Source organism: Henckelia pumila, chromosome 2, assembly GCF_033568475.1.
Source record: "Henckelia pumila isolate YLH828 chromosome 2, ASM3356847v2, whole genome shotgun sequence".
Lineage (NCBI taxonomy): Eukaryota > Viridiplantae > Streptophyta > Magnoliopsida > Lamiales > Gesneriaceae > Henckelia > Henckelia pumila.
The window spans coordinates 87,600,835-87,622,518 of NC_133121.1; the positions used below are offsets into that span (position 1 = coordinate 87,600,835).

The 21,684-nt window shown below is 39.4% G+C and overlaps 2 protein-coding genes across 3 annotated transcripts; one reads left to right on the forward strand and one right to left on the reverse strand.

Moving 5' to 3' along the window:
• Window positions 1-11,618: 11,618 nt before the first annotated feature.
• On the forward strand, window positions 11,619-15,505 carry LOC140879929 (uncharacterized). Its single transcript, XM_073283911.1, has 6 exons — window positions 11,619-12,356; window positions 13,492-13,543; window positions 14,289-14,378; window positions 14,848-14,912; window positions 14,999-15,154; window positions 15,234-15,505. Exons 1-6 carry the CDS (start codon window positions 11,736-11,738, stop codon window positions 15,282-15,284), a joined length of 1,035 nt encoding a protein of 344 aa, XP_073140012.1. The 5' UTR covers window positions 11,619-11,735; the 3' UTR covers window positions 15,285-15,505.
• A 108-nt stretch (window positions 15,506-15,613) lies between these two features.
• LOC140879928 (pyridoxine/pyridoxamine 5'-phosphate oxidase 1, chloroplastic-like) lies at window positions 15,614-21,669 on the reverse strand. Of its 2 annotated transcripts, none has more exons than XM_073283910.1 (14): window positions 21,499-21,669; window positions 21,225-21,413; window positions 21,097-21,135; window positions 20,705-20,872; window positions 20,525-20,630; window positions 18,931-19,094; window positions 18,595-18,837; window positions 18,385-18,473; window positions 17,548-17,598; window positions 17,361-17,451; window positions 16,575-16,679; window positions 16,401-16,471; window positions 16,125-16,220; window positions 15,614-15,867 (listed from the first exon to the last, which is right to left on the reverse strand). In XM_073283910.1, the coding sequence occupies exons 1-14, from the start codon at window positions 21,637-21,639 to the stop codon at window positions 15,801-15,803; spliced, it is 1,620 nt and encodes a 539-aa protein (XP_073140011.1). In that variant the 5' UTR covers window positions 21,640-21,669; the 3' UTR covers window positions 15,614-15,800. The 2 variants fall into 2 exon arrangements, with proteins under 2 accessions (XP_073140011.1, XP_073140010.1); XM_073283909.1 differs by having other exon boundaries at window positions 18,931-19,103.
• Between the last annotated feature and the right edge of the window lie 15 nt (window positions 21,670-21,684).

The following is a 21,684-nucleotide window of genomic DNA, read 5'->3' on the forward strand; positions in this document are numbered from 1 at the left end:
CCGGCCGCCCCTGGCCGGAGCGCCACCGCCCAGATGTAGCCCACGTCTGGGCGGTTCGAACCTGCCCTAGCTCGGCCTCGACCCTTCACCCTAGCCCAAGGCCGAACCCTCCTTCCGGAAACCCTAACCTGCGCACCCCATGGCTACTTCTTGCACCAGCTCGCCCAAGCCTCTATCTAGCCCATGACCGACCAAGCCAAGCTAGCCTAAGGACCCCTACGAACCCTTGACAGCCCTGACCAACAGCCATGCATGCCCCTTAACCAAAAACGTGAACATGATTCCCAAAAACGTGAACAAGTGCATACATTCAACCCTTCTCGATTTTTTTTTTTTGAAATTTCTTGAATTAAAAAAAACGATACATACACACACACACACGCATAAGCACTGATATGGCACAAAAATTTGAGAAAGAATCATGCCTTGCACCGTAGGTTGAAGAGAAGAAGGCGCGTGGAACGATTCCAGGACGACGAGGCGACGATGACACAACTTGGATGCTTCAAAATCCTGGCTATGGAATCCTTAGAGATGCTAGCCGATGAAGAAGATGAAGAACAAGGGAGGGGGTGGCGGCTAGAAGATTCAACGTAGGATTTTGGGGAAGGTTTAGGGTAATTAGAATAAAATAAAGTTTAGGATAATTAAAATATTAATAAGGGTTTTAAATATACAATATATATAACTTAAAAACTCTAAATAATATTTAAAATCTGATAACTTTAATAAAATCCAAAAATATATAATTAAGGGAATTTTAAAGATAGTAAAAAGTCATTATTTTGGCTAAATTTGGATAAAAATGGACTCCTAAAATTATATAAAATTAAATACTAAAAATTTTGAGGAAATAAAACTCAAAATAATATTTTTGGGCTCTAAAAATGCTCATGAAATAAATTGGATAGAAAGTTGTCATCTCGTCCGTCCACGGTCCCGTCTACGCGATAAAATAATTAAATTTCCATAAATCATGAAAAATCACTAATTATGAGTTAAATGCTTTAAAATAACTTATAACATGCACCAATAATTTCACATAATTATTTAACCCATAATCTAAAATTTTAAATAAATAAATTCTCTAATTATGCATGCAAATTTACGTACTAAAAATACTGGGTGTTACAATTCTCCCCCCCCCCCCCCCCCTTAATTTGAATTTCGTCCTCGAAATTAAAGTACTTAACCGAACAACTCCGGGTAGCGAGTCCTCATGTCTGCCTCGATCTCCCAAGTAGCTTCCTCCTCCGAATGATTCAGCCACTGGACTCTGACCATCGGTATGACCCGCGTCCTCAATCTGCGCTCCTCCCTAGCCAAGATCCGTATAAGCCTTTCCTCAAATGCTAACTCCGGTGTCAACTGAAGAGGCTCAAAATCCAACACATGTGACGGGTTCGAGATGTATCTCTGAAGCATGGATACATGGAATACATTGTGCACTGCCGCTAGCCCTGGTGGTAGAGCTAAACGGTAGGCCAACGTGCCAACTCTCTCCAAGATCTCGAATGGCCCTATATATCTAGGGTTAATCTTGCCTCTCCGGCCAAATCGCACTACTCCCTTCATAGGTGACACTTTCAGGAATACGTGATCACCTACAGCGAACTCCAAATCTCGTCGTCGAGTATCTGCATAACTCTTCTGACGACTCTGAGCAGTCCTCATGCGATCCCGAATCTGGGTCACAATTTCAGCAGTCTGCTGCACTATCTCAGGACCCAATAGGATTCTCTCTCCAACCTCATCCCAATGAAGAGGAGATCTGCATCTCCTCCCATACAAAGCTGCATAAGGAGCCATACCTATAGACGCCTGAAAGCTATTGTTATAGGTAAACTCCACTAACGGCAATCTCGTCTCCCATGAGCCCTGAAAATCGATGACACAGGCTCTCAGTAAATCCTCAAGAACCTGTATCACCCTCTCAGACTGACCATCTGTCTGGTGATGAAAAGCTGTGCTGAACAGTAATCTTGTCCCCAATGATGTATGCAGACTCTTCCAAAATGCGTATGTGAATCTCGGATCTCTATCGGATACGATAGACACTGGTATGCCATGCAGTCTAACAATCTCCTTGATGTAAAGCTCTGCATACTGTGTCAAGGAGTAGGTAGTCCTCACCGGCAAGAAATGAGCTGACTTGGTGAGTCTATCCATGATCACCCAAATAGCTGTGCAACCTCTGGCACTCCTCGGTAAGCCAACTACAAAGTCCATCGTAATATTCTTCCATTTCCATTCCGGAATAGGAAGAGGTCTAAGAAGTCCTGCTGGACGCTGATGCTCAGTCTTGACCTGCTGACAAGTCAAGCACTCTGACACAACTCTCCCGATGTCTCTCTTCATTCCGGGCCACCAATACAATAGCTGAAAATCTCGGTACATCTTCGTACTTCCGGGGTGAATGGAGTACGGAGATGTGTGAGCCTCTGCTAGAATCTCAGCTCTCAACTGATCGACGTTCGGTACCCATATCCTACCACGGTACTGAACAATGCCATCCACAACTGTATACAGAAGACCACCCTTGGCCTCATCTCTCTGTCTCCAATGCTGCAACTCCTCATCAGTAGATTGTCCATCCCTGATCCGATCTCGCAGAACTGGCTGCAACGTCAATACTGACAATCTCGGTGCATGACCACCCGAGTAAAACTCCAAATCAAACCTCTGAATCTCCCTCTGCAGTGGTAACTGCACTGACAAACACGATACCACTGACGACTTCCGACTCAAAGCATCGGCCACTACATTAGCTTTACCCGGATGGTAGCTAATGTCACAGTCGTAATCCTTCACCAACTCCAACCATCTCCGTTGCCTCATGTTCAACTCCTTCTGAGTGAAGAAGTACTTGAGGCTCTTGTGATCAGTGAAAATCTTGCAATTCTCTCCATACAGATAGTGCCTCCAGATTTTCAAAGCAAAGACCACTGCCGCTAACTCCAAATCATGTGTCGGGTAGTTCTGCTCATGAATCTTCAACTGCCTCGACGCATAAGCAATAACCTTACCATACTGCATAAGTAATGCGCCTAAACCTAGCTTAGACGCGTCGGTGTACACCACTAACTCCTCGTGTGGTACTGTCATCGCTAAAATCGGTGCGGTAGTGAGTGCTTCCTTCAGCTGATCGAAGCTCCTCTGACAGTCTGGACTCCAAAAAAACTTCGCATTCTTCTTGGTTAAGGAAGTCAAGGGTACTGCAATAGAGGAAAAACCCTTGATGAACTTCCTATAGTATCCTGCCAAACCCAAGAAACTGCGAATCTCCGAAGCATTCTTCGGAATACCCCATTTCTGCACTGCCTCAACCTTCGACTGATCCACTGCAATCCCATCTCTAGAAATAATGTGGCCAAGAAATGCCACATGCTCAAGCCAAAACTCGCACTTGCTGAACTTGCCATACAAACGATGCTCCCTCAAAGTCTGCAAGGCTGTCTGTAGATGCTGTCTATGCTCCTCAACGCTCCTAGAGTAGATCAAGATATCATCAATGAAGACTATGATGAACTGATCAAGATACGGCCGAAAAACTCGGTTCATGAGATCCATGAAAATCGCTGGAGCATTGGTCATCCCAAATGGCATCACTAAGAACTCGTAATGCCCATAACGTGTCCGAAAAGCAGTCTTGGACACATCTGCATCTCTAACTCGCAGCTGATGATAACCAGATCGCAGGTCGATCTTGGAGAACACCGAAGCTCCCTGCAACTGATCAAATAAGTCCTCTATCCTCGGCAGTGGGTACTTATTCTTCACTGTGACCCTATTGAGCTCTCGATAATCGATGCACAGTCTCATACTGCCATCCTTCTTCTTCACAAATAACGCTGGAGCTCCCCCTGGAGAAAAGCTAGGACGAACAAAGCCTTTTTCTAATAACTCCTGTATCTGCTCCTTCAACTCTTTCATCTCGGTAGGAGCAAGTCTGTATGGTGCCTTAGAGATAGGCACGGTGTCTGGCACTAAGTCGATGTTGAACTCCACATCTCTCACTGGTGGAATTCCTGCAACATCCTCCGGAAAGACGTCCAGAAAGTCACGAACAACCTCTATCTCGGATAATGATCTGCTAGATGGTTCTGAGGCCGTGACAATACTTGCTAGAAAACCTTGGCAACCCCGTTTCAACAGCTTCCTCGCCTGAATAAGAGATATCACCTGAGGAATATCACTGCTCTGAGATGCATGAAAAGTAAACGGGTCGCCTCCCGGCGGTTTCACTGACACTGTCCTCCGACGAAAATCAATCGAAGCTCCATTGACTGTCAACCAGTCCATACCCAATATCAAATCAAATCCACTCAACGGCAAAACCACCACATCTGCGCGAATGGAGTGCCCCTGAAGCTCCAACTCCAGTTCTCGAATGACACTAGAGGTAGAAATAATCTGTCCTGACGGCATAGTGACATCATAACCACTGTCAACAATCTCGGGTGTGATGCCTATCCGTCTGATAAACTCCAGGGAGATAAACGAATGCGTAGCCCCTGAATCTAGCAACGCAAACGTGGAGTTGTCTCCAACTAAAATTCTCCCTGCACGCAAAAGAATCCCAACAATTTCATACCACTACTAAACTTTCCCCCAAAGATAAGTCACTAATAACCCTTAATTCTAGTCACAAGTAAATCATGCTTCTTATTCTAACATGCAGATAGAAAAATCCCAAATACAAATTATTTCACAAAGAAAAATCGAAATTCTTAACCAAAGGAAGAAATTATAAAATACTAGGGGTAAGATATACCGGTGATCAAGGAGGTGTCTGGGTCTGCCTCCTCTGCCTGCATAACGAACACTCTACCAGCAGTGTTCTTCTTCCTCGGGCAATTAGCTATCTGGTGTCCTGGCTCTCTACAGTGGAAACAAACTCCTGCTCCCAAAAGACAAGGTCCCAAATGCATCTTCTGACACTTCGGGCAAGTAGGAAAATCTCCAGTATTAGGGGCCCTGCCCCTAGGCTGCTGTGGCCTCTGCTGCTGGTTCGGGCCCTTAGACGGCCCAGTATACTGCTTCTTCGCAGGAGGCTGCGAAGATGGTCGCTGAAATCCAGACTGATTCTGTCTCTTCCCCTGCAGCTCTCACTGTATCTCTCTCCTACCCTCCTCTGACCTCAGTGCTCTACTAACTGCCGCCTCATATGTAGCGACGTCCATCATACGTACGTCATGCTTAATATCCGCCTTCAGTCCCTCCACAAACTGCCTCATCTTCTCCGGTGGACTGTCTGCAATCAGAGGCACAAAATGACAGCCCCTCTCGAACTGTCTCACATACTCAACCACTGACCTGTCCCCCTGTCGGAGACTCATAAACTCTTGGATCATGCGACTGCGCACATCCTCCGTGAAATACTTGGCGTAGAAGATACGCCTAAACTCCGCCCAAGTCAATGTAGGAAGATGTACTCCCCTGGCAGCACCCTCCCACCAAAGAGCTGCATCTCCCCTCATCATATATGTCGCACAGTTCACCCTGTCGGCGTCAGTAATCCCCATGTATGCAAAGATGGACTCCAAAGAACGAATCCACCCCTCAGCCACCAATGGATCGGTGGTACCAGTGAACTCCTTTGGCCCCTTCTTCTGGAACCGCTCAGCTACGTCCTCCTCGTGGGACAGTCTAGGACGTGTAGTCTGCTGCTCCAGCAGAGCAGTAATCCCTGCCATCATATTAGCATTGGCCTGCTCCAATGCTGCAAGTGGGTTCTGTGGAGGTGGAGATTCCCCACGTCTGTTCATAGGTCTCGGAGGCATTCTGCACCACCACATATTTCTTTACGTAAATCGCCATGCATAACTAAGTGTTTTAACATTAATGCTAACTTAAATTCTTAAAAGTAAATCATGCTATAAACACTTAAAACTTACAGACCGGTAGCGTGGATTTCTGAGCTCGCACAGCAGTAATGACCCCTCCAAGGATCGTGCTCTGATACCACCTGAAACGACCCTAACTCTCTAAATATAAATAAATAAATATGCGGAAATTTTTTTTTTTTTATTACTTACTAAATAAAAATATGTACATACATGCCCATACATATATGCACAGAATAAATAGATTTAAAATAAATAACTTGAATAAAATAATGCAACAATTTGAAAACTTAAAATTTCATAAATTAAATATCTGAGTCATGCGTTTAATAAAATACCGACAAAAACAAAATAAATTAAAGTTTTGCATGCACTGAAAATATTTCAATAAAAACATTCCATAGTGTCAATTACTGAAAATAAATAAAAATGTATAACATGATAAAATATTCGAAACATGCATATAGACTCAGACAACGGTCACGGTCACGGGGTCACTGCATGTCCGCTCATAGGTCCTCACCGCCGGTGGGTACCACATCCTCCTCTACGTACTCACCTGCACCATACCAGTGTAGTGAGCCTAGAGGCCCAACATGCTAACATAACAAGGGTTTAAAAATAATTTAAATCACTTTAGTACTAATACATAACATATACATGAATGAGCATGCTTAAAAATTATCATGAACATAACATAAACTTAAATTAAACTTGAATATCATAATATTACATAAACATTGTTGAGCAAAGTATTTTCTAACATCGAAAGGTCGTCTCCATAGTGTAACCATACATACATTAAATACTGATCAGCGTGGTAAACCAACGTACGTGGCGGTGACGAATCACCTCTTAAATTGGCAGTAAACTGCCCTTCAATAGTTCACATATGGGGACGAATCCCCCTCAAATTGTCACACTATTTCAACTTCCAACATAAAATTATTTTCTTTTGCTCAACCTCAAACATTAAATCATGCATAAAAATTATTTCATGAATGCATGTACTTAAATAAAATGTGTGTCCTTCATATATATTTAATTTAATTTCATACTAACATATAAATATTAAAAATAACTTCCATGCATAAAAAAATAATTAAATATATATTCAGGACACATGCAATTTCTCATGGGTTGTTCTGAACTGCTGGCCCTAACACTCAAGCCCCTTTTTCTTAAATTCTGGCCCATTAACACTGAGACTGGCCCATTAATACACTTAAACCCAAAAATAAAATTCTAGGCCCAATTAATAAATTAAAGCCCATTAAAACATTCCTGGCCCAATAACAACCTATTCTGGCCCAATGGGCCCAAAAGCCCAAAGACTGGCCCAATAATTTTCATGGGCTTCCAAGCCCATAAAAATTATTAGGCTAACTTAAAATAATTATTCAAGCCCATTAATAAATTTAAATGTAGCCCATTAATTTAATTAATCTATTTAGCCCAACTAAAACACTTTAACTTAATAATTAACTTAAAAATAAAATACCCGAGCCCGACTAACTTAACCCAGACCCGGACCCAACTAACATGACCCAAGACCCACTGACTTGACCCGGACCACCAACCCAACCCGGACCCACCCCTGAAACCCTAAAACCTGCCGCCCCTTCCTAGTTCATGCTGCGGCCGTGAGCAGCAGCCACTCCTTGGCTGCTGCCGGCCTGCTCCGGCCGCACCTGGCCGGAGAGCCGCCGCCCAGAAGTAGCCCACGTCTGGGCGGTTCGAACCTGCCCTAGCTCGGCCTCGACCCTTCACCCTAGCCCAAGGCCGAACCCTCCTTCCGGAAACCCTAACCTGCGCACCCCATGGCTACTTCTTGCACCAGCTCGCCCAAGCCTCTATCTAGCCCATGACCGACCAAGCCAAGCTAGCCTAAGGACCCCGACGAACCCCTTGACAGCCCTGACCAGCAGCCATGCACTCCCCTTAACCAAAAACGTGAACATGATTCCCAAAAACGTGAACAAGTGCATACATTCAACCCTTCTCGATTTTTTTTTTTCTGAAATTTCTTGAATTAAAAAAAATGATACATACACACACACACGCATAAGCACTGATATGGCACAAAAATTAGAGAAAGAATCATGCCTTGCACCGTAGGTTGAAGAGAAGAAGGCGCGTGGAACGATTCCGGAACGACGAGACGACGATGACACAACTTGGATGCTTCAAAATCGTGGCTATGGAATCCTTAGAGATGCTAGCCGATGAAGAAGATGAAGAACAAGGGAGGGGGTGGCGGCTAGAAGATTCAACGTAGGATTTTGGGGTAGGTTTAGGGTAATTAGAATAAAATAAAGTTTAGGATAATTAAAATATTAATAAGGGTTTTAAATATACAATATATATAACTTAAAAACTCTAAATAATATTTAAAATCTGATAACTTTAATAAAATCCAGAAATATATAATTAAGGGAATTTTAAAGATAGTAAAAAGTCATTATTTTGGCTAAATTTGGATAAAAATGGACTCCTAAAATTATATAAAATTAAATACTGAAAATTTTGAGGAAATAAAACTCAAAATAATATTTTTGGGCTCTAAAAATGCTCATGAAATAAATTGGATAGAAAGTTGTCATCTCGTCCGTCCACGGTCCCGTCTATGCGATAAAATAATTAAATTTCCATAAATCATGAAAAATCACTAATTATGGGTTAAATGCTTAAAAATAACTTAAAACATGCACCAATAATTTCACATAATTATTTAACCCATAATCTAAAATTTTAAATAAATAAATTCCCTAATTATGCATGCGAATTTACGTACTAAAAATACTGGGTGTTACAACGTATTCTTGAAGATGTCACGTTGGAAGGGAGTGATGAGGTTTGAAAAGAAGGGGGAATGGAGTCCATGGTACATAGGAACTTTCGAGATCCTAAAAAATGTTGGGGCTCGAGCTTATCGAGTAGCGTTGCCTCCAAATTTGGAAGATGTACACAATGTCTTTCATATCTTCATATTGAAGAAGTACGTTGCGAATACTTCCCATGTGATTCACCACGAGCCAGTGGATTGGACACCAAACTTGTCCTACGAGGAGATACTCGTTCAAATCTTGGACAGTCACGTCCGAAGATTGAGAAACAGAGAGATAAAGATGGTAAAAGTTCTGTGGCGTAACCAACTGGTAGAGGAAGCTATGTGAGAGACTGAGCAGGATATGTATGGTCGCTATCCTGAGCTGTTTGGTAAGTCAAATTTTGAGGATGAAATTCTTTTAAGGATGATAGAGTTGAATGTAACGACCCACGTCCTTCCACCGCATCCCTCCCCAACCTATAACATGGGCTTGGACCGCATGGTTCGACGGGCATCGCACTCATGACCTCCCCACTCCTGGCAGTGGGTTTTTGCCCTCTCCAGGAATCGAACCTTGTACCTCCAGGCTTAAGTACAAACCAGGAATCATAAAACTTTGTACTTAAGCCTGGAGGTACAAGGTTCGATTCCTGCGGAGGGCAAAAACCCACTGTCAGGAGTGGGGAGGTCATGAGTACGATGCCCGTCGAACCATGCGGTCTGAGCCCATGCTATAGGCTGGGGAGGGATGCGGTGGAAGGACGTGAGTCGTTACAAAAAAAGGGCGCCCTTTTTTGTAATCGACTGGGCTGGCCCAGCCATTCTTGCACTCATGGTCTTCTCCCCCCTGGTGGGGAGTTTTTTCCCTCTCCAGGAATCGAACCTTGTACCCCAGACTTAAATACAAAGTTTTATGATTCCTGGTACCATTGAGCTAGCCCAGCCCAGTCCATTACAAAAAAAAAGGCGCCATTTTTTGTATTGGACTGGGCTGGCCCAGCCATTCTTGCACTCATGGTCTTCTCCCCCCTGGTGGGGAGTTTTTGCCCTCCCTAGAAATCGAACTTTGTACCCCAGGCTTAAATACAAAGTTTTATGACAGGAATAATGATGTGTGCTCATGGTTTAGACGTTTTATATATGGAGGCTAATTATGTAAATTTATGTATTTTTTTACCTGTATTAAATTTGTCACACTAAATCAAAAGGATGCCTACTCCACCTGTAGAAGCATCTATCACATGCTCATTGAATTATCATGGGCTTTTTAAAAATATACCAAGCATCGGATGTAGGAGCATAATTTATGAATCATTCATTTATCAAGTGTACTAAACTACACCTTAAGGTATTATACACAACAAACACAATAATCATGAAAGTTAGAAATATACGAAACAATATATACTGTATGACCGATCGTTTTACCAAAAGTTATAGCTGGTGGTAACTGATAACGATGCAACTCAAATCTTTTAAACATATGGCAGCCCAAGACATTGTTTGATTACTCTACCAGCAGAACAATTATTACACGCCAACATTTATTAATACATTATTCATTTCTGTCTTATCTCACTTATATTTATTCCTTTCTAATCATTTCATCAATAGCACAGAAACGACATCTTAAAGTATTTGAAAGACACAAAAACTCTTATAATCTCACGATCAATTTTATGAGATGCAAATCTGATCTAACCCAACACATAAAAAAATATTATTTTTATATAAAAAAAATTACTTTTAACATATATACTTAATTATATGATCTATATTATCAGCTTAACAGATATGCTTAATTCTATTATCTATATTAGAGCCCAACCTCCAAGTTCGATTTCGATGTGATGTAGAAAAAAAGTTAATATGCTACACAAGTCATGATTACTATATAAATGATATTTAATTTATATTAATCTTTAAATTAGTCAAAATCCTATGTATTAAAATTTAAATTTATAGCCAAAATCAAATGGCTTGATATCAGAATATGTGATAGAAGTCATGTAAGGTGGTAGTTCTCTCGATCCATTTGGCGCTGGGCCGGTTGTAATATATGATCTAAAAAATTATATGAGAAATATATTTATGAAATTTCAAAAAATATTTCACCAATAATTATTTAAAATAAGGAATTTATTTTTTTTGTTTTATATCATGAGTAGTGGTGTATATAAAATGAATCGAGCCAAAAATAAGTAACAAATTTAAGACTAGATCCAATTTGAATTACGTATATTTGAGTTTAAACTCAAATGGAAGATCAAAAGTTTTAAATTTTTTTGCTCAAGTTCAGTGTAAAATGTTCGAAACTATACATACCCTCAAACTCTTCGGACATCAAGGTTCAAGAATGAAAGTTCAAAATGACTGAAAACTCGAATGTGTGTGTATATATAATACAATTATATCATATTATAAAATATTAAATCTCATGAACGGCTTGCGAATTATCGAACAAATTAATTTTAACTCAAGTTTAGCTCGAAAAAAATTCGAGCATGTCTGAACTCGATAACTGCCCATTAAAATCAATTATTTATCGAGTGAGGTTGAAAATATCTAGCTCCACTCCTTTACAATAATAATCACGAGATTTTAATCTAAATCATGGTTGGTATAAATTAATTAATCATATTAATGAACTGACTTTCAATTAATCGATAAAAATTAATTTAATTTTTAATAAAACCAAATTATTAGACAAATTAATTATTTTATATTATTTCTTTTTTTCTAGTCATTAAATATTTTATTGTTTTACCAAAATAAACCCTCTTTTGTGTCCTTTGATAATTTGTTATAAACGAAAATGTCACTCGCTTTGTAAAATTGATATATTATTGAGTTTTTGTGACTTTTTGTTTAAAAAACTATATATTTGTTTTAAAAATCATTTTAAATAAATTTTTTATTTTCAAAGTTTACAAACACACACAACGATTACGCCCTTGGCCTTAAAGAATGTGAAAATTTTAGTTTGAATAAATAATTTATTATCTACTATTCCTTGAATTTCAGCAATCGTTTCCATTTGATTTTGATAATATTTGGGGATGGAGGACGAGAAATTGGCGGCATACTACGATGAACTGACTCGTAAAGGAGGCGGCGCCGCCCGATTCAAGCAAGGGCTCGGCTTTACCTCTTCCGCAAACGACGACGTTCCGTCCAGGGGCTCCGCGCTACCTACTGGCGGCTCATCCTTTCTCAGTGGCTTTGTCAAAGCTTCGAGCCCTTCTAAATCCTCCCAACTCGAAAAGCAAGCTCAGCTTCAATCCATCCAGAACAAGCTCAACAAAAAGCCTACAGAAAATATCCGAAACCGAGAATTGAGCCGCCGGAGCCGGAGTCCTGTTCGAGACAGAAGTAGAGATCGGCATTCACGACGCCGAAGTAAGAGCCGCAGCGGTAGCAGGGATAGACATCCAAGGCGCCGAAGTAGTAGCCGGAGCCGGGATAGGCACTCAAGGCGCAGAAGTAGGAGTCGGAGCCGGGATAGGTATTCAAGGCGTAGGAGCTCGAGCCTTGATAGAGTGTCAAGACAAAGGAGTGGAGAAAGGAGCAAGAGGAGTGGATCACCTGAAAAGGGTAAAAAACAGAAAGAGGTGAGGAATGGTGGCAGAAAAGAAGGTGGAATTGATTTTGCAAAATTGATTGAAGGTTACGACCGCATGGTAAGTAAGCAAGTAGTACTGTATAGAATTTATTGCTATGTTGGTTTCATGTCCAGAACATATGTTTTCTGCAAGTATTTTTTTTTCTTCCGTTATATTGCATGCATGTGATGTGATTTATGTCTACTTTTGGTTTATTATGTAAAGGATGATATTTCTGTCGATTGTATGCCATACAACTATACAAGAATGCTATCGGTGTTTATTCGTACATTAGATTAAGAAACATGCATCAAATGTCAATGGAATTGAATCTCCTTAGGTAAGTAGCTGCGGGTGGGTGCTTTTCAAGTTATAAATCACTTGGACTTTCAAAAGCCAATTGTGGTGCTCACTCATGTATTAAATTAGCATTGAGTTTCGATTTCTGTTATGCCAAAGTCTAATTATGCTTCTGGAAATGAGGAATTATGCTTCTGGAAATGAGGAATGGTTGAAGCTACGAACCAGTCCTTTTGTTACCTGTGGTGAAGAAAGTTCAGTAGTTCAGACTCTGGTTTCCTTTTTGCATATTATGCCTTGTGCTCATATGGGAAGGATATGTTCAGTTTCAGTCTTCCATATGATGCCACTCTGTGGTGAGTGGATAAATGAATTCTTAGGACCCTGATCAAGGTCATACCACTTTTGAATTTGATTGCAGGTTTACTTGTGTGTGAATCATGCTCTCAGCTCTATATTTTGCTGAATTCCAAGACCCAGGATATTTGACTAGTTGCAGTTGAGACTTCATTGAACTATGGATTATGACCTCAAGAATCTGCATGTAGTCATCATTATTCACTTTATTGGTTGTGTACAAAATAAGAAAAATTAGTTTGAACCTGTAGCCAGTGTTAGCCTAAGATTAAAATCTTTGTCGTTATCATCTAGTCAAAATTTTTTTTACATGATCAATGCATGCAGTGTTGTGACTGCTTTTCTCTGTCATTTTTTTCCTCAAGTCAATGTTGAGTTTACTAAGGCCAAGAAGAAATTTGCAGAATATGTATCATAGAGGTTTAAATACATTTTCAGGACTTTGCCTTTTAGATGAAAGCACAGTATGTGTTCCACTTAAATTGCTTAAGTTTCCTCAATCTTAATTGTCCAGCTATGTCGCAGCCTGGTAATGGTTCTTTTTTCATTTGAATAGACTCCAGCCGAAAGAGTCAAAGCCAAGATGAAACTTCAACTATTGAAAACTGGTAATGATATCCTCCTCCCTCGACTTAGCGCTTCTGATGTGCAAATCCATGTCCATTTGTTGCATCATTGCTTCAACAAATTTGCTTCTGGTGTTGTTAGTGATAGTTGCCTGTCAATTATTCCGACATTAGTTTTTGCTAGATTTTATTGCAACTACCTTAAATTTGGTCTCTTATTAATATATCTTATCTGTATTACATGGGTTTTTTTTTTTTTTTGGGAATATGCCATCTGTTTAGTATAAAGATCAACAGAAGTGAAATGATTGAAGAATCTTAAGTTAAAGACGTTGATGCAATAAAATCAATAGAACACCCCGAAAAATCTACAGGCTTTCCTGAAGTTGTGATTTGCGCAATTTTCCTACATACAGGGAAAAAAAAGTTCAACATTTGCCTTTGTGCTTTTGGTACTGTTCTATCCGTCGGGGATGACTGTAGACAAGTATCCAATCTCATACATGTCATGTTTTGAGACAAACATTAATAACTGTTCAATTGATACTAGCTTCCAGAAACTTCTCGGATCTTTAAGCAGATTCATAGAATTTCCAGGCTGTGGTTTGTTTGGCACATTTTGCTTTTGGTTGCTCCAAAGTTAATATGGGTTTGACTTTATATTTTTGGAACTACTCTCTCGGTGTTGATTGATTTTGTAAAATTGTGGAATTCTGAATAAGCGGTATTGAGCTTATGTTTTATTTCCTTGTCTGGTTTCTGATGTTAAGATGGTTACTGGTTGTAGCTGAAAATGATGAAACGATGGGAAAGGGCTCAGGATGGGAACGATTTGACTTCAACATGGATGCCCCTCTAGACGATGAGGAAATCGAAGGTTAAGACATACCTTTATTTGATTTTCGGTGGTTTCATCACTCGAGAGCCATGTGTCTGTTTGTTATTATTCATTTTCAAATAAATTTTCGTTAGTGAGTTCATATCTCCACTCATTCCTTGTGTGCGAACATATTTTAAAATTTTCACACTAGCTCACTTGCTATTTAGAAAGAAAAATATTAAACCAAGCACAATCTCAATGACAAAATATTACATCAACTTAAGAAATGATCTATTAGTGAGCACAATTTTGTAACTGTTGAGTTGAAATTAATTGAATCTTCACTTTTTATGAGATGATCGTTCTCTGTGATTGTAAATTGGATTTGATTTAGTTTAGTTTCGATATTTCTCTAGTTATGTTACCTTGATTATGCTTTGTACTTGTTGATGTCAGAGATCTTTCCTGAACAACTTATCTTTCAACTCAACCTTTTTCTTTGTTGTGCCACCTTACCTATTTGCAGCTGGGGAGGATGACGCTGTGTTAGTCAAGCACATAGGACAGAGCTTTCGTTTTTCTGCGGTTGAGGTAACCTGCAACCTTTTATACTTATATATGTGTATCTATATTTTTTTCTTAAGAAAAAATCTTACTGATTTATTTTGTTTAATTAGAGGCGCAAAGAGGAAGAAATCAAGGCTGCTCATGATGAAGCTATGTTTGGAGCCTCTTCATTTCCACAACCAGAGGAAACCGACGATGAAAGTGAAGATTGTCCTCGAAAAGAAAATGTTGAAACTCCTCCAGCGAGTGACCTTCTCAGCGACCAGGTGCAGGAAATAACACAATTTTGAATGAGATTGTTTTTAGTTTGTAATGCTGTGAGTTTATAAATTTTGGTTGCGGCAGGTTCTTACTATGCAGAGAGGCTCTTGGCGTGATCGAGCCCGTAAAACATGACTTATATGGCAACAATGTTGTATGACACAAGCGAGACCTGGCAGAGAGATCCAATTTTTACGAGTAATTTATTTTCTTTTTGTGCTTTTTGTTTAAAATATAAATTGTAACCCTCCCTCACAAGATGATTGATCTTTATAAGCTCTGCCAACATCCTGGGTCCATCGTGATTTGTAATGATGTAGTGATTTTTTGACTTGCGCAATTAGAACAAACACTAATTTTGCCTCTTCTTTACTACCAGAAGGAACCAAGTAGTTATAAAGAAGAATGGATTATATTGGGATGCCAAAACAAAAAAGTATTCTACTTTCTGGGCAATATTCCGAAACTGTTAATTTTGTCGTCCCATTCTGTGTGTTTCGCCTGCTTGACTTAAATCTTGCGTCCTTCCCCAATTGTATGCGTGCTCATATATATGTACACAATACATATGCAAACTCGTTCACGAATGAAGCAAGAAGCCAAAGGTGGCAAGAAGCAAGAATAACTCTGCGAGGATGCCAAGAATGCCGTTCATGGAGCCAATCTCTCTATTTTCCATGCTCTCTTTCCATCGACATCCTCCGGAGAGTAACGCAACCTGTCAATGTCGTAGTACAAGATCACATTAGTCGAAAGAGTCTATGGGCCAGCCGAGCCATGTTGCTTGCGAATGGCTCAATCGACCCTGTCAAATCTCAGCTCGAAGGAGTCCAAATATAATGGACGGCTGACTGAAATATTGAAGGATGAATGGAGCTATAAAACCTCGATGATCCTGAAGTGTTCACCACATAGTGATTTATGCAATATTAGTATTTGCAATGTCTACACATCAATGGTTGGACAATATCTTACCTATCATGCAAGTTCAATGGCTGCCCTTGCCAAAACTCGAAAAGCTCCGGTTTGAGTCTGTATCCTCCCCAGTATTTGGGTCTTGGAATCAGGCTTCTGGATACCATGTTCAGATGTTGCAGTTAGTTTCAGACGCAACTAGTGAAATAAGGATGGCTCGCCTCGTGGATGATAATAAGGTCAAATGTTACTGTACTATACAATCTGCTGAAACAGTGCATCCGGAGTAGATGCATAGTTAGCATTCAGTGGTTGAGATAAAAAAAAATAACAAACCCGTCAGAGAATCGAGCTTTGAGTTCTTCTTGTTGCTGGTGGAGAATCTCCCGTCCAGAGATCACAGTGCTCTGAAGAAAAAACAACCGACACAACTTGGTTAAACATTTGAAAAATGGAGAAATTAACAAGATATAAGAGGTCAAATTCAACATAGAAATTGGAAAAGGGAACCTGTTTGCTAAAGATTGCTCCGATCTGTCTCTCTTTGGGACGGCTTTGGAAGTATTGCTCAGATTCTTCATCTGAAACTTTTTCCACTGATCCTTCAACTATTACCTAGAGCAACAACACAGAATGAACCTTTGGATTCATTTAAGAGAGACATTATGCTATTGAAACATATATTCTTCATGATGGTATGAACTTTATGGGAATCCTACTGATTTTGTAACTAATAGGAAGCACAAGCTACCATGTGTTTTTGGCTCCTTGTGATGGATCGAGTTGTGGCTCTGTTGAAGGTAAGGTCGTTTCGATCAGCTGGGATTCCTTGCTTCCTCATTTCCTGCCCTTACTACCTATTTTGTTGTAATATTCTTGAGGCCTTCTTTCTCAAGAACTATAATTCAAGATGGCCTTCTATTCATAAAGCGCCTAATTTAAATTCAAGAAACGTTCTTATCCCTACTAAGGGACGAATTCCAACAGTTACCCCAAAGGGATAATCATTTATTGACAGAATTGCTGAGAATGAAATCCATGTCTTTTAGAAAAATGGTGGCTAGAATCCTTCTTTTCCTTGAACTTCCCATGGGTAGAAAGGATGGTTTAGGGATGCTGGAGACTAGAGGGTAATCTTCACATATATTAGTACCTCGAGCTTCATGTTTTACACCTCCATATTTTTTAATTGTGACAGGAAATCCAAGATATTACCTTGTCTAAAGAAAGTTGAGAAAAAGTACTGATGACTTTACTTCTACATCACCTGGTATATAATGGGAATGTATGAGATACCTGACGGAACAAAGCACCCCAATAAAACACGAGTGCTCCACGAGGATTTTCTGATATCTCATGAGCCTTTGGACTTTCATAATTTGTATACCTACTCAGAAGATAAGGGGTAGAGATTTCACAAAAGGAAAAAAAGAAGATAAAAAGTTTATCAAGGGTATCATAAGTGTGATAAAGCTGAACTCACCAGACAAAACCATTTTTGTCAAATCCCTTCAGCAACATCATTCTTACCGAGCTAGGGCAAAACAAGAAGATTCGTGTGACTAGTTATTGAAAAATAAAAGCAAAACTAACCAACTGACTCTTTAAGTCCCAACAGACTGCAAAATCTAGTTTCTTCACTCGTATTCTTTTCCAGCATATACCGATAAATGCATTGATCTCGGATTAATACTTGGTTTAGTAGACCTCCATGAGTTTACAAATGCTGTTATGAAAAACACAATCACCACCACCTCCATCATCACCGCCTTAGTCTAAAACTATTTGGAACTTCTGCTTGGATCCTGGTTTCCTTCAAATTACAGCCTCAAATATTATCTTCAATTATTTAAATACAGCTTACTCTGCCCGGTCAATGCTAACTATCTTCTCCTTTTCTCAACTCTACTTAATATTCAATTTCTGCTATTTAAAATTTTTCTGTAATACACTCGTTTCTAATTTGATCCCTGCTCGTGATATAACTTATTCACCTAAACACTTGGATCTAGGCTGCATTTCCTAGCAAAAACTCAATACATATTGCTCTCTAGCCAATAACTAACCCATAGAACTTCATGTTATTGCAACTTAATAATAGATAAAAATCTTCAATAATCAAGAGGCCCAAAAAAAGAAAGAAAGAAAAGAAAAACAACTAAAATTTAAAAACAAAAAGCACCAAAAAACACAAAAAGTAAAACTATAGAAACTGAAGAACATTTCTATCCAAACATCCCTACTAATTCATAGACAATAGTCATGGTGTTTAACTTGCAAGCATATCTCTGGCAACTGATAACATAGGCGCGGTACTTACGGTTTCCCTTCTTTTCCAGCTGTGGACAGTGCCATAGCATTTGGTTCCTTGATCCCTGATGTGATCGCATCATCCAACCATTTTTGGAACTAGTTAAATAGAAAATGCTTCAGCCGATAAAGAAGAAAATTTTGCATACTACAGAGCAAGTCTTCATCTCAAACTACATGCAATTTAGCCAAGTCGACTCAGGTTGACATAAAGTAATACCTGAGTGAAGGGATCGACCTCAGCTCGGTCCTCAGAGAACTCTGGAGCGATATAATTCTCTCTAATAGCTGATATGTCGACTTGTGGAGGCTTTCCGATTCTGATACAAATAGAAGTCCCAGGATATGTTGGCAGTTGCAGCTTGAAATTTTCTGCAACTGATGGGGGAACAAATCTGCCACCTAGAAAGTGGTGTCGACCAGAAAATTTTTTGGCACACATCTTAGGAGCAGTCAATGAAACCTATACACAGTGGTAGCAGCATTTTTTGTTCCCATCAATAGCAAGACAAAGTAAACGGATGAGGTGAACAATAAATTTTTTTTGACAGCATACCAGCATGTCTGGTTCGATGCCTTTGCCATTAAGATCACCTTCTTCAACATGCCAACCGGATGGAATATCCACAGATACTATGGCAGATAATTTCTCATTCTGATTGAGATTTCTTAATGCTGCCAACCTTTGTATCAGATTATCAAAAGGAGGCCTTGGGATACCTGGATGATCTGAGTAAAATTGTAAGGCACAAAGTTGGATAAAAGTAAAATGAAGGCTACTACAATAGCAGATGACAGAAAACTGATGAAAGTGCCCTTATCTTGAGCTCAATGGAGTTAATGAGACTTGAAATGTACATGAATAAAATTACACGTTTAAAGCTAACCACTGGAATCTGCAGCTCTTTTGATTTAATTTGTTTTTTTTTTTTTGTTAATATAAACCAGAATCAAATTTGAAGACAAACACCAAATGTGATGATGTATAATTTATGAGCGACAGATGAACAAAGAGCACCCTAAAAAGTAAGCACACATTTTTCTAGAAGAGAAGCAGTTCTTTGACATAATTCTCCGAGGCAGCCATGCAATACGTTTATGCTTAATCTTATAACCGTCGCCCTCTCCATCTGTAATGCAGTACTATTTGGTCCAGTTCCGATGATGCTGCGGGAACAAGGAGAAGCCAGGGATGGTGAGGTTGGCAAAAATGCTTTCCTCTTGTCCCTAATTGTGAATCTCTTTCTTAGAGTAGGAAAATGTGCTGCATTTCTTTATTCAGAAATATTGAATTATCCATTGAAGGAATTTAGACTTGTTATTGCGTCCAGAATAATTTCATAAGTTTTCCAAGACATGGGAGAGTTGGATGTCTAAAGAAAACTATAGCAATGAAAACTTCAGAACAGAATTGTTTTCAGAAAGTAATATGCCGAGAAAATCTAGTCAACTACTTTGTATTGTTGTTCGCATGCGTACTAAACATAAACCATTTATTTTTGAAAATCATATAAACCATTTTTCTTGTATATAAAAATGTCTTCTCCTTTATGATTGCATTTGCCCGCAAGATGATAGACGATAAGTCATGCTAGACAGTTAATGCAATGTATTTTGTTACTCTGGCAGAAGCTTTATACTATCTCAGCCTAGAGTTAAGGATTAAATTCATAACAGAACTGGATGATTCCCTGCAATGCCCTCCAAATGGGAGCTAAATAAGGAACTTTCAAAATGCACGTGTTTTGGCTAGAGAAACCTTTGACTTTTTTTATCTATTCGAATAACTAATCCAGGACGGAAATGCCAACCAAACAAGGTATAAAGGAACTAAATCATTCTCTCCATTTCTTAATAACACACATTGCTCTCCATTTCTTAATAAATAACACACATCGCTCAACGAATTTGCCTAAACAAGACATGGAATTCAAGAAAGCAGGTTAGCTAAGGATTTGGCTAAAAACATGTCATAGGAATGATCAACAACTTAACTTTCACAATAACTCCATAAGTTTGTAACCATGAACAAATAATTTCAAGGAGTTTAGAAACACAGCATCCTGCAGCAGAAATCCGCCGAAGAACTCACACAAATATTTTCATGCATGAGTTTACAGAAAGACAAAATCTAACGAATGTACAAGTACCATGATCCCAGGACCCAAATATTGCATCCACTACAATATCATAGCTTTTTGCCAAATCCAACGGCAGATCTTCCACTGACAGGAATGGAATGGGCAATGACTCTAACTACAAAAACTCGTTCATAAGCAACATTTATAATTGAAATATGAATCCTAGTTAACTCGATATATATGTTATACCTGTGTTACCAGTCCATTGTAAAGAGCCTTAGCAGTACGTATAGGATAACAGACTACTGGTTTGTATCCAAAATGAAGCATGTGGCGAGCCACAATAAGACCCTCACCTCCATTATTCCCCGGGCCACATATAGCAAGAACACGATTAAATTCAGACGGTTTATAGACCTACAGAACAATATCATTTTTTAAACCTCGATGTTCATGGAAACTCAAAATTTGAGATAATTTCACGCAGAAACAGATGAGAATCTCTGTGGAACAGGGGAGAAAAATATCAAGTGCAGAAGATATTAGCTTTCCAAACGGATTTTAGCTCATTGACTCTTTAATTGCTTTTTTAGCCCCATAAAGAAACTAATTGCAAAACAAAATACAGCCAAAATTTTTACCTCAGCAATTGAAGTAGCCACACTCAGACCTGCCAATTCCTACATTCAAAACATTCCAAATTTCAACCCAACAAATAAACACACAAAACCACAGCTGAAAAACTTAAACTTTAACACAAGAAAATGACCATTAACTGATCAACGCTGAACCCAAATGGACCCATGAGAATTTCATCGATTTCCCTTGCTTCCCGCTGGCTTAGATACGATACGCACTCTGGGTCCCGCACAACTTTGCCCGACGACATTGCTCTCACTCCAGCAACAAAACCGGAACAGTATCCACGGGAACCACTTGAACCCACTAATCCTTTAATCTGGAATCGACAGAAAAAGATTGAAATCAGTGTAAGTATTCTTACTTTGAAAGCAACACTCATAAAGCGCAGGTTGGTCTGTTACATGGGAAAGAGGAGGCCCGAGGATTTGATCATTGCTACGAGCAGAAACATGAAGATTCAGTGCAGCCATTGGCATCGAGAGAAGAGAAAATTTGGTGAGAAGAGATTGCATGGACTTGCCTTTTACTTTACGCAGCAACATTTTTTCGCTTGGATAGAAGAAGAAGAAGAAGAAGAAGAAGGTGTG